Source organism: Papaver somniferum, chromosome 7, assembly GCF_003573695.1.
Source record: "Papaver somniferum cultivar HN1 chromosome 7, ASM357369v1, whole genome shotgun sequence".
Lineage (NCBI taxonomy): Eukaryota > Viridiplantae > Streptophyta > Magnoliopsida > Ranunculales > Papaveraceae > Papaver > Papaver somniferum.
In genome coordinates, this window is record NC_039364.1 from 18,680,396 (window position 1) to 18,694,164 (window position 13,769).

The 13,769-nt window shown below is 36.7% G+C and overlaps 2 protein-coding genes across 3 annotated transcripts; one reads left to right on the top strand and one right to left on the bottom strand.

Annotated features, from left to right (window-relative positions):
• The first annotated feature begins 8,806 nt into the window (after positions 1 to 8,806).
• LOC113294278 (SEC14 cytosolic factor-like) lies at positions 8,807 to 9,346 on the top strand. The gene is made up of 3 exons (XM_026542673.1): positions 8,807 to 8,932; positions 9,023 to 9,133; positions 9,230 to 9,346. Exons 1-3 carry the CDS (start codon positions 8,807 to 8,809, stop codon positions 9,344 to 9,346), a joined length of 354 nt encoding a protein of 117 aa, XP_026398458.1.
• Positions 9,347 to 9,540: 194 nt separating this feature from the next.
• On the bottom strand, positions 9,541 to 12,507 carry LOC113296609 (F-box protein CPR1-like). 2 transcript variants are annotated; one of them, XM_026544911.1, is made up of 3 exons: positions 12,292 to 12,507; positions 10,974 to 11,967; positions 9,541 to 10,291 (listed from the first exon to the last, which is right to left on the bottom strand). In XM_026544911.1, the coding sequence occupies exons 2-3, from the start codon at positions 11,920 to 11,922 to the stop codon at positions 10,113 to 10,115; spliced, it is 1,128 nt and encodes a 375-aa protein (XP_026400696.1). In that variant the 5' UTR covers positions 11,923 to 11,967; positions 12,292 to 12,507; the 3' UTR covers positions 9,541 to 10,112. The 2 variants fall into 2 exon arrangements, with proteins under 2 accessions (XP_026400696.1, XP_026400695.1); XM_026544910.1 differs by lacking the exon at positions 9,541 to 10,291 and having other exon boundaries at positions 10,307 to 11,967.
• Positions 12,508 to 13,769: the final 1,262 nt, after the last annotated feature.

A 13,769-nucleotide genomic window follows, 5' to 3' on the forward strand; every position in this document is an offset into this window, starting at 1 on the left:
GCAACCAGTTTAAGAATAAAACTTGACTACATTTCTAGTATAAATGACTTAGTGGCGAAGAATCAGTGAGTTCCCATTCGAGTAACCTTAGAGTTGCTGACAAATAAAACAATTTTTGTTAGGCCATTCACTTCCTTGTAAATTTGTTTGACAGTTGACAGTTGTAAATGGTAGTTGTACCATGCATGCAATTTCACCCATCATTTTCAGCTAATAATGAAAGAATATTTTAACATTTTATACTCATTTGTTTGTGGAGCGCTGTAGAGCTGGCAAACAAGCCCAAAACCCGCGGGTTCACCCGGCCCGGCCCGTAAAAACCCTAACCCGGCTCGGCTGGTTTCTAAACAAGCCGGGTTAGGGTTGGTAAATTGCAGGCCCGTGCACAAACGGGTTAACCCGGCCCGTCCCGCCAAAACCGCGGGTTCAGCCCGTCAACCCGCCCTGGGTAACTTGTGAAGACACGTGGCGTCGCCCTCGCCCACTCGCCCCCCATGAGTCCTATACGTGTCTGTCTCCCCAACTTCTATACTCTATACGTGTTCTAACTTCTCTACGCGTGGTATAAGAAAAAGAAAAACCTAGATAATTCCCTTTCGTTCGTTTCTCTAATTCTCTGAGAAGTGAACTCTGAAGAACCGTGAATCTCTAATTCTCAGAGTCTGAAGAACTCTGTCACTTCTCAATGTTCTCATCTTCTTCTTCTTAGCAACCTAAATCAATCGTGATTCGTGAGTCCGTGACTCTTGAGATTAAACATAAATCAATCGGATTCAGTTCATGTTAGCCTACAAGCGGAATTTGTTCTTTTGATTTGTGGATAACAAAAGAATCTCAATCATCAAAACTCAAAAGGTATTATTACTTTAATTTGCAGTCTATTTTCTTTTTGGATTGTTAATATAAAAACTTTTCTGATTTTGTGGTCTTATTAATCTAACTATTTGCAGTCAGTCTACCTTTGTGGTCTTATTAATCTGATTTTGAGTTTTTGACTATATTTATATCAGTATATGATTCTAGTTCTCAGTGATTTCGATTTTTGAATGTGTGAGGGTTTGTGTTAGTATAGATTCTATAGAATCATAGATGGATCTTATTGAAATATTGAATACTGATTAAGTACTGTTGTTGAACTTTTTTTTAATGATTTTCTATGAATAGTGTGTGTTGGATTTGATTGATCATTATTTTTTCCCTAATTCTAGAAGGATACTTATTTGAATAGGTTCAATTATACACTACAGAAGAGCATTGTTTGATTGAAATGGAAGTAAAACCCATATGGGAATTTTGATAATTGGGTCCAGGGGGTTTCTAGGATCCCGCAGGGAAATTGGGTTTTGGCTTTTTGTGTCTATGTTTGATTAGCTTAAGGAGAAGCTGACAAAGTTTCAGGGAGAATTCACCTGATTGAGAATCTAAGGATATGGGTAGTGCCGTAGTGACTACTAGTTAGGTTATGCTTAATGACTTGTATTTTGTACAAATTATCTGTACTTGGCTAAATCATCTCACTTCTTAGTTCACTTTTGAGATAGGTTTCTTTATTCATCTATCGGAGTACTCTTGTTGTTTGATTGTTTAGAACTCTGTTCGGTGATACTTTTGTTGGTTGATTGTTAAGAGTCTAGTCTTACCAATACTCCATCAAGAGCTAGTAGGGGAACCCAGTTCAATAACATCTAATGGGTCAATGGTTGACTGACTGGTGAAAATTAAGAAAGTGTTTTGTCAATTAGCATGAATGTCTGCAAACTGCAATGAACATTTATCTGTCGGTGGTTCATGTAGGATAACATCCATGGATGGCGGTGGAGCCAATAAATTTAGATGACAAAGGAAAACACTAGAAGGAAGAGGATTGGCCTTTTGTGATAGGATATGTAAGCAGCTAAGCATGGCATCCAGAATGTAGTAGCATCACGATCATGCGGTGAATGCGATTTACAGTTCTGATAACCTTAACTAGATTGAATTCTATTTGCAGAGAGTTTTAAATTTTTCTGTAGCTTTAAATGTTTGAGCAATTCAAGGTGGATTTAAACAAAAAAAAATATAGGATGGATGTCTAACTGGGAGTAGTACATGATCTTTTCTTTGCCAAACCCAATGTTCATTTTCAGACTTCTTATATGTCTCATAAAAACATTGAAAGCACCTTTACCTTGCATTTCATTTCTCATCGCATTATATTTGGGAAGGGACCATTAACAATAAATAAGATTCTTTTTTTTTGGCAGTGTACTTGAGAACAAATTCAATGGGATAAGAGAAGGATTCCGAAATAAATATTTATTGGCAGTGTACCTTAAGATAGAAAGAGAGTCCAGCAAGTGAGCATCCAAGGAAGGTTTCTGTCGCAGACACCTGAAAAACAAGTAAGCAAACCAGACTACATTTTTCACCAAGGTGTCTCTTTATACTTGTAGGCTAACATGAACTCATTGAACTGTCAATCCACTTACAATCATAAGAGGCCTTCTTCCTGATTTATCCATTAAGATTGCACCCAATATTTTTGTTGGTACCTGTTAATCAGTTTGTTATTTAGACTTTAGCTTAGTTTTCTCAAATTCTGAGTATTGTGCTTCTGATACGCTGTTTACGTCTTGTACATGGAATGGCACTGTGTATGTTTCCCTTCCAATAATCGTAGATCAGCCATCTTTTGAGTTTATACTTTATATGGACATTGTTGAAACTTGAAGATGAAATTAGATTTGGCCTGGTTGTGTAGAATTTAGAATGAGCTGATGTTAAGACAACACTGCAGGTCAGTTGTTGTTGACACTTGACATGTTGTTGTGAATTTGGAAGATGAAAGTTTTTCAAATGTTACATTTTTGAGTAAGTAATGTACTGATTTTTGAGTCTGACCTATTCTTTGTGGCTCCATTATTCTAGGATGTCAAGTGTACAAGAACAGTATAACGATGTTATGAGTAGTGAGGATGACGATGTTGAAATGGTAGATTCTGAGAATGTCTCTGCAACTGTTGGTTGTGCACCTACAACTATTTCAATTGGAAAGAAAGGAAACAATTCAAAGAAATCTCGACTTAGATCTGATGTTTGGGACTTTTTTGACCGCGTTAAAGAGAAAGATGGAACAGAGAAGGGAGTGTGTAAGGCTTGTAAATTTGGATATAAATATGAAAGCAGCAAAGGCGGAACCTCATCTATGAGAAGGCATGTGTGTCCTCAGCGTCAGTCTAAGGACATAGGGCAGATGATGTTATCTGCAAAGAACGGCCAGCTGTCTACCCGCGTACGCAAATTTGATCAAATGAAGTTCCGGGATCTTCTTTCAACATTACTCATTGCAAGAAACGTCCCATTTTCGTTGGTGGAATGGAAAGAATTTAGGGATATATGTGCTTATCTAAATGAGGATGCTAAACCAATATCAAGGAATACTGGGAAAGCTGATGTTATCAAAAGACATAAAACACGAAAAGAAGGTATTCGAAACATGTTGAAACTTGCTCCAGGTATGTTGCAGTCCAGAATTTCAAATTTCGGTGACATGTTTTGTTTCTTACTTTTGTATGTATGAGTGATTGATTATCATAATATTTGCTGATGTATTTGACTTATCCTTGCAGGTAGGATGTGTCTAACATCTGACATGTGGACTTCTGTTACGACTACAGGGTATATAAGCTTAACTGTGCACTATCTTGATCAAAATTGGGAGTTAAAGAAGTATCTTCTGAATTTTTGTGAACTTCCACCACCTCATACAGGTTAAGCACTTAATTCATGACATCTTTTATTTTATCATGTGATATTTATATATTGCTTATTTGCTTTAGTCTTGAGATTTTCCACCACCTCATACAAGTGAATTACTTAATTGGGAGTTTTAACTTTTACCCATTCCACTCTTTGATAGGTGAAAATCTTTCTGCCATGCTATTTGCGATGATAGAAGATTGGGGAATTGAAGATAAAGTATCCAACATCACCTTGGATAACGCTGCAAATAATGGAGCTTGTGCTAGAATTATGCAAAGCAGACTTGTTGCGAAGAAGATCTTGTTTAACAAGGGAAAATACTTTCATGTGCGTTGTTGTGCTCACATCTTAGCTCTTATCGTAAAAGATGGACTTGTGAAGATTGATCCAGCTGTGCTTAAGATAAGAAAGTCTGTGAAGTCCCTTAAAAAGTCTCAAGTAAGAAAACAAAAATTCTTGGACATTGTTGATGCTTTAGGAATGTCTGGAACAAGAAGGGGTATTCGTCAAGACGTGAGCACAAGGTGGGTTTCTACTATTATTTTGTTATACTTATACAGTTAGAGATTGTATTAATGTTTATAGTATACTCACTTGGTGTTGTTTTATACAGGTGGAATTCAACTTATCTCATGTTGGACAGCTGTCTTGTTTATAGAGTTGTTTTTGCTCATTTAAAGGAGGTGGATCCAGACTATGAAGACTGTCCAACTGATGAAGAATGGGAGAAAATTGAAGTTGTCACAAAGTTTCTCAAGACATTTTATGATCTCACGACTTTATTTTCTGGTAGTAAGTATCCTACTTCCAATCTTTATTTTGAAGGAGTTTGTCGAGTTCAGGTGTTACTCAAAAAAGAAAGTACAAATGATATTGATTACATTAGGGAGATGGTAAAAGAGATGCAAGAAAAATTTAACAGTTATTGGACGAACTTGAGTCCTATATTGGCTATTGCACTTGTGTTAGATCCTAGATATAAACTTCATTATCTGAATTTTGCTTACTCCAAGTTGTATCCTGATGTAAGAGTACTAGAAAGAAAAGTTAATGATGTGCGTGATGAAATGAAAAAACTTTATAATGAGTATTGCATCTTTTCAAGAGCTTCTGGAATTGGAACTCAGAATTTGGGTACTCAAACCGATGGGAATTCTGCCCATCAAGGAAGTGAGTGGTACGAGGTAATTTTGAAGCTTATTTATTACGTACATGTGGTCTTGTATTATTTTGTGTTTTATCTGTGTGTGTTTGTGAAGTTATTGTACTTTATGTTCTTATAGAAGATAACTAGTACTTTGCTCTCATTTCTAACTTCTTTCTTGTTTTATGCAGGAATACGCTGCAGCACAGGAAAATGGTGGTGGTGATCTGCAATCTGACTTGTCAGAATTAGATCTATATCTTAGTGAGAAACATCCTTGTCAACGGAATCCATCATTCGACATCCTAATGTATTGGAAAGGCCAGGAGCGACGATTTCCAGTTCTTTCAAGAATGGCTGGGGACATCTTGTCAATTCCTATTTCAACCGTCGCTTCAGAATCTGCATTTAGTATTGGCGGAAGGGTAATTGATCGATTTCGGAGTTCTTTATTACCTGAAAATGCTGAGGCGGTGATAACAACTCGTGATTGGGACCTTGGAGTTGGTAAGTGCCTGTATTGCATTTAGTTGAATATCTAAATTTCATATTTAACTTCGATGGTGTTTATCCATGTAGGAAAAGAAGATTTGGATGAGGAAAATGGGCTTATTGGAGAAGATGTATTAGGATTTGAACTTGGTGTATTGGAGGATGAGGCATTGGAGGATGGCGAAGTAAGTTCTTATGCGTCTAATTAGTATGCGTAGTTGCATACTTCTTCAATATAAAGCGGGGTAAATATGCAAATTCTGACTTGTTTCTTTTTTTTTTGTTTGATTTATTTTTGCTTGGAATTACAGATTCATAATAATGATTAGTTGGAGCAACTCAAAGATAGACATGGAAAATGAGAATGTTTTTTGGACAAATTGTTTTTTGGACAGACAGTTATCACAGTGTCTCCAAATTTTGTATAGAAAAGAGATTGGAGATGTTTTTTTGGACAGTTATCAGTTTTTGGTTTAACCACAATATATATTTTGTGCAGGATCTATGGTATGGTAAAATGGTATTACTAGTTACTACGGTATCGATTCTCAAAGGGTATTTTTCTTTGTTGAACAATGTAATTGTAACTGTGACTGACTGACTGTGTAACTGGTATAATGGTATTAGTATTACTATTAAACAGTTGTTACTTGTTAAGATTTTCAATTTTATCATTTTGTTTCACTAGATTTTTAAATTTTGATAATGTCACTAGTGAATCTGTTGTTGATTGAAAATTTGAAATGAATCTAAATATGAAATGAGTTATGTGAATGTTATGTTAGGTTGCAGCAGTCTTGCCCAGAAAACAGTGAAATAGTGAATACTCTGTAGGACAATTCAGATCTGACATACTGGCGGGCTAACCCGTGAGCCCGCAAGTTCAGCCCGTTACGGGTACAGATTGAAGAAATGCTAACCCGCGAAGAATTTCCACCCGCGGGTTTCGACCCGTATTAACCCGAACCCGTAGAACCCGTAACGGGCCAGCCCCGGCCCGCCCGGTTGCCAGCTCTAGAGCGCTGACTAGTTGACTAATTTAATAGTCCCTTTCTCTTCCTTACTGTATAAAATATTTTTTTCAAGAATAGAAAGAGATATCAGAACTCAGAAGAACTAAGGTGGTAATCAGATGGAAAATGAACTTTATATCTACTGTTTGATTAATTAACCTACTCAGAAGAACTACGGTTATGTTTTGAAATCCCAATCAAAAATATTTAACAACCTAACATGGGATTCGGATCTTGAATAAAGTCCAGAACTATACATGATCACTTATGAAAAGCTATAATCTCACATAGGGAACCCGCACCCATCGGACATCGAACTCCTGTGGCTGTGTGGATCCACCCCTAACATCGACTATCCTGATTAGACTTTAGAGGCATGGTTCACTGCATCCTTCCTTACAATTTCCAAAGTGTACTCACAAGAAGTGTTCAATAATCGTCGTTCACATCTATACACATTCTTTGCTTCTACATAAGATAAAGTTAATTTGTTATGATCAAATCTGCACGACTAGGTAAGCTAGATATCTTGCACTCGATAATGGACTTGAACTTACTAATCTAAGTTATTTCACACGTAAAATATGTTCCTTACCAGTTACCTCCTCTAATAGGGTGCAGCATGCTACTCCATTCTTTTAAGAGAGTTGTGCAGTCTCTAGTCTATAGATGTTCTAAGGATGCATATCATCAGGGAAAGCAGTTTTTATGATTTCATCTAAAGATTAAAGAATCAACAGAAATTAACTGGAAAAGAAAACCTTAATCATGAAATCGCTTCATAAAATCTTGATCAGTATTTAAACAGGAAACTTAAGATGGTTTTTTACTACATGAACCATAGTATTAGTAATACCAAATAAAACTAAAGCTAATTATTTATTAAAAACTGATTATTTTTGCTTCATCTTTACATCATAGCGACAAAGCGATTTCTTCTTAGAAAATTCTTCCCCATCCTTACATTGCCTTTGTCATCCAGTTTCTACTTTTCTGCTAATTCTTTTTTAACTTCAAGATGAGCAAATTCCTCTATATCTTCAAGATATGTTTCAAGTTCAGCACCTGTTAATCCATATTGTTCCACCGCGATCTTGTGCATCTCAAAATCCAAACGTCCTAAATAATCCAAATCAGTTGGAGTTGGGAGATTTTTTATCGTTGATTCTGTATACATGAGGCTGTATTGAAACTCAGCTTTCTCTCTGGCAAGTTCAAGTACCGGTTCAGAAAATCTCAAATCTTCCATGACCGTTCTTCTTAATTCCTCTATTTGTTCCAGATACGTTTCAAGTTCATGATCTGATAATCCATATTGTTCTACCGCGGACTTGTGTATCTCAAAATCCAAACGTCCTAAATAATCCAAATCAGATGGAGATGGGCGAGTTGTTATTGCTGAATCTGAATCCATGAGGCTATATACAAATTCAGCTTTCTTTCTCGCAAGTTGACGTACCTCTTCAGAAAATCTTAAATCTTGCATGGCCATTGTTGCGCGCGTTGACAGACTTTATGCAAGCGTTTATGGAGTCTTAAAAAGAGTGGATGAGTATTCCTTATATAGGCTGTAAAAATCTTTGTATGCCGGCTTTCCGAATTCTAGTTGGAATTGAACATTAAATCCGAGTGGAGCTCTGCTGATTTTGTATTTCTTTAGGAAGAGAACTGGCGGATGATTCGCTTTCCTTAATTTGTTTTCTGGATATCGCATCATCATGGAAAGACATTGGGATTCCAAAAACCGCTAAATAAGGCAGGCATTAGATTTTAGATAGCCCAAGGTTTTACTAGACCCTGTTATGGCAATTTGCAATGCAATCGTCGACCAAGTCATCTATTGGAGTTGGAAAAAGACACCAGCAAGATGTATTGAAGCAACTCGAGTCATCAAAAGCAGGGTTTTTCAGACTAGTTGAACGAAGACCAACAATCCGCTCAAAAAAAAGTTCGAAAAGAAAAGAACCGACGACATAGGCTGTGCTGTCTTAAACTGCTTTTTGATATACCAGTGCAGCGTACGGCATATGCTCCTCTTCTGGAGCAAAAATCTTATACGAGTCATATCCACAAACAGCTTTTTGATATGAGGACTGAATTCCATTGATATGAGCAAAAATTTTGTTGTTTCTTGCTTATCTGTTTATTCGAGTTATGGGTTCCGTTATTATGGTGCATCTTATTTTTTTGCTTGGTACGACCTATTGTTCGCGTTGTGAGGATATTTGTTATGTACATTTTGGACAGGAACTGGACGATCTGACGATAAGAAGGTTTTTACGTGCCCGTGATTTGGTTGTCGATAAAAGGTTCTGCATTATTTTTGAAATATATCAAATGGAGACGTTCGTTTGTGCCAAACGGTTTTATCCCGGAATCGGGGATAACATTTGATTTATCCCATAAAAAGTTGTTTATGCAAGGATTTGACAAGAGTGGACGCCCAACTGTAGTCACTTATGCTTCTAAACATTTTCCTAACAAAGAAAAGGGAGTTGTTGAGGAGTTCAAGCGTAAGTTCTCAGATTTACCATCGAGTCAAGTTCGAATGTGATACAGTAGCACTAGTACTTGTCTGCATCTTAAAACAGCTTAATGGATCAATTGTGTAACTAAAATCGGTGAGTTCCAGGACAACTACCAAGAGAGGCTTCAAAAAGTCTACTTAGTTCACGTCCCTTCTGTCTTTATGGATGGATGGAAGTTAATCTCCCCATTTATCGATAGTAACACCGGGAAGAAGGTAATGCCTTATTCACCCCAACAAGATCATATCTTCCCTTTAGATTAGATGGTTACGTAAATGCTCAAGTTTGTGATGTTTGACACAATCTTGCAGATTGTATTTGTGGAAAACAAAAACCTTATGTCAACTCTTCTTGAAGACATCGATGTGAGCCAACTGCCAGAAGTTTATGGAGGAAAACAACCCTTGGTTCCCATTGAAGAATGCTAAGTGGTTATATAGCGTTTTTGTGTACCTTGGGATATTCATGCACATTCCAAAATCTTACCTAAGCAATCCTTAAGACATATCGATACTGAGAAGTTGAGGTAGACGATCCTATGTTTGACCTTAAATTAAGCACTCACTGTTGTTACTTCAGTTGTGTATCACAGCGCTTCAGAAGCTATGTATCATTTATTTTATTTTTCATGTGTAGTTTCCTACGGTTGAGATTCTACAGATAATCGTAATGGTGAGACAGATATATATCTCACCGCATCTTGTGCGATTAAGAAATACTGTAACTGTTACATTGAATGGATTGTATCCGAGGAAAATATACTTCCGTAAACCATTTCGCCTGTTCTTGTGGTACTCATTTCTTAATATTTTTGCTTAAAAATCTAGACTTTGATCTCGGGATCTTTCATGATTTCCAGCGTGTCTAGAAAGCTTATGATTTCCAGCATAAGCTTGGTCACAAAGTCTCAACTCACAAAATGTACAAGTAATGCTCTCCATAATGTAGTGGACCGTCTACCCATTAGGCCGTAACCGTTGGTCAAATCTGTACTGGTTGTGGCGAGAACCACACCAACTTAGGCAGCCAGTCTCTTTAAAATGCACATGACACACCACATCCTCATGCATGGGCTCACATGAGTACATGATCCTCTGATATGTACCCTTACACCCACTCAGATGACAGTCAGTGCATCTATTATGGCCTCCAAATAGGAGGAAACTCGTGTAAAAGTTTCGGCCACCTTGAAAATTATAAAAGTTTAACAGAAACAGATATCGAGGCCCCCCCAGTAGAGTACCCCCTTGGAATCGAAGAATTACAGTTTGCAAAATCTTTCTCCAAGTGACCATCCTCTCTGTGTTCCTCCAGCCTTGTTGTCTTAAGATCTCCGCGACCAAACATGTCACACTTGCCTCCAGTATTCACCCCTGTGCAGCCAGGAATTAGGATCCATTTGCAAAACCGACAGACAATCTTAGATCAGGCTCCATGCCCGCAGATGGTGCTTTCAAAGATTAGCAACTAATTTACCAACAAAACTTACATTCAAGTGTACGACTCAGTGACAGAAAGATTAGTGAATTCTCATTCAAGCAAACTCAGATTTGCTGCCAAACAAAAGAATGCTTCTCCAGGAAAAGAAAAAGGCGAGACTATAATATGCACAGAACAAAAGGGTGATATAGTAAAACATAAAATGGATACACATACAGGAGGCATATAGAGAAGTCTGATTTCCTACTTAATTCACTTTCATAATACTTCTTTCAAAAAGAACAAAAACAAGTTTCCTAGCAAGCACATTCATGTAAAATGCGTACAGGCAATAAACCCTGACATGCGCCCTTAACGCAAATTCCTGTGAATATAAGACTTTCAGCTAACCGTCTCCCATTATCCTTAAGTCTATAATTCTGTCATCTTGCCCAACATAAGTACGTGAGTTGAGTGAATATAAACTCGTTAAATAACTCGCTGGTACGCACAATCCACAAATACCAGGAATCGTCACAGTTTTAGCTCTATCATGTCTCAGGTTATATAAAATGAAACAAAATAAATTTGCCAACAAAAGTTCACCATTCTCGAATGCGTATACCAGAAAATTACCCATAAAAGGATAGTCTACATGCAACGCATGAGTCGTGAAAAGTATAGACCAAGATTCTTTCACACCATGTTCCCGCATTACCCATAAATCAACCTGCCCATTACTAGAGTGTCGGAGAATTAAACAGAGACACCCATCTAAAACCCCAATTTCTCGTCCTACAGAAAAATCCTGATTATTCACAGCTGCTGGAAAAGTCAACTCATAAAATCTCTCATCACAAATATCAAAGGAAACAATAACATCAGGACATAGTTGTACAAAACTTTTGGCTCCTGCCTTGCCTAACCAGTGAAGAGATCCATGAACAATAATACCCGAACGCATAGTATTACACGTAACATAGTAAGGTATGAGTTCATGAGTGCTCCACGAGTTTAATCCTAGATTATAAACCTGAACTCCGGACCTAGTTGAGTCTCCATCAAAGCCCACAACTTTAATCAACTTAAAATCATCAATCTTAGAATCATACCAGAGCCCATAAGCAATTCTATATATTTCGGGTACTAGGTCGGATGGAAACTGATTCTTCGGCGATCTGGGTACTTTCTTATATTCTTTAGTAGTTGGATTCCAAATACAAATGGTACTCTCATCATGACACTCACCAGCACGAATGCATAGTAAACCATTAGAAGAACCCAAAATCTCAACATGACCTTTAGATTCGAATGGGTAACATAATTTGTCAATACTCTTTATCTCACACTCAGATGCTGACATATTCAAAGAGTAGATAAGTTGTTTACTGTTGACATATTCTCTGAGAATGGTATTTGGATAGTTCTTCTCAACAGCAAGATCATAATGAGTTTTAACAAAATTACGATTGGAGAGTAAAGTCCGCCAGAATTTGCATACACACCTACAGAGAGAGATAGACTTAAATGGTAACCTCAAAAGGATGTTGATGAGAATGTCTTCTGGAACAGGAATGCTTGACATGATTTGCTTCTTCTTGGTTGTCTGTTTGTTTTCCTCTAGAGACCTCTGTATATGTTCAGGGGTTTAGTAAAAATCAGATGACAAATGAATCTCTAGTTTCTATGAGCTAAAATTTGAGAGTTTGATTGTTGTTGCGGGAACAGAATAATAAAATTTTATCTTTAATAGACTACTCAAACCCCAATTGATTGTGGAACCCTAAATCCCTAATGTCATCTGAAAACCCTAAATGTTCAAAATGATGAAATCAAACTCATAAAACTACAATTCCACAAGATAAATGAGTACCCATTCGTTCTTCTAGAAAGAAATCATCACCAATTGCAAAAATTAAACGAAACAAGAACCTTTCGAAAGTTTTAGAGCTACCTTTTCGTTTTGACGCAAAATGATATTGGTGAAGAAACCTGTTACCGAAACTGCATTTCCAATCAGTTTATCAAAAATCCTGGTAGGAGTGGGGGATCCGTGAAAGAAATGGTAGAATTGAGATGGTGAATAAACAGAACTTTAAAATTAAAATTAGGTAACAGTATAAACAGGACCTAATGGACTGGGGTGATAAGTGCCGCTGCAATTTTTGGCTGTGTCAAACAACTTTGATAACGAACGGGGGTGGTGATCATGGGCCGGTTTTTAACTCATTCGCATCCAATCCAGTTCTTTATAGATTTCAAACGGAAAAAATATCGTTTGGTCCTTTTTTTAGGTGGGTCCATGTCTGTTTGGTCTTTTGGTCAAATGTCTTTACTGTTTGATCTATAATTATTTAAAAATATTTAAACTGATAAAAATACCCTTCCGTGTTAATTTTTATTTATTTTCTTGTAGCATTTCATTCCAGAAATGAAGTCCATACAAAAACCTAAAAGAAACATATTTCATTCCAGAAATGAACTCCATACAAAAACCTAAAAAACAGAGTTCATTCCAGAAATGAACTCCATACAAATACCTAAAAAACAGAGTTCATTCCAGAAATGAATTCCATATAAAAACCTAAAAAAACAGAGTTCATTCCAGAAATGAAGTCCATATAACAACCTAAATAAACAGACTTCATTCAAGAAATGAAGTCCATATAAAAACCTAAAAAAACAGAGTTCATTCCAGAAATGAAGTCCATATAAAAACCTAAAAAAACAGACTTCATTCCAGAAATGAACTCCATATAAAAACCTAAATAAACAGACTTCATTCCAGAAATGAACTCCATACAAAAACCTAAAAAACAGAGTTCATTCCAGAAATAAAGTCCATATAAAAACCTAAAAAAACAAAGTTCATTCCAGAAATGAAGTCCATATAAAACCTAAACAAAACAGACTTCATTCTAGAAATGAACTACATATAAAAACCTAAAAAACCAGAGTTCATTCCAGAAATGAAGTCCATATAAAAACAGAGTTCATTTCTAGAATGAACTCCATATAAAAGCAGAGTTCATTTCTGGAATGAACTGCAACATCATCATCCTCATCATCTTCGTCGTCTTCAACAACATCAGCAACATCTTCGTCTTCAAAAACACCACCGTCTTCATCATCAACGGCAGTAGCAGTAGCAGATCTTTATCTTTTTCATCTTCTTCATCATCATCATCAAAATCAAGATTAACACCATCGTCTTCATCATCAACAGCAGCAGATAAAAAAAAAACCTAAAAAAATCGTATTCAACAGTACCAACATCATCGTATGCATCGTCTATAACTACCGGTCTAAATATCTAAATCGATTTTCACCTTCATCACCATCATTTACAGCAGCAGGAAGAAAAGGAGAATAAAAAAAATGGAGACGCCATTAACAGGAGGAAAAAGAAGAACAAAGAAAAAGAGAGAGAGA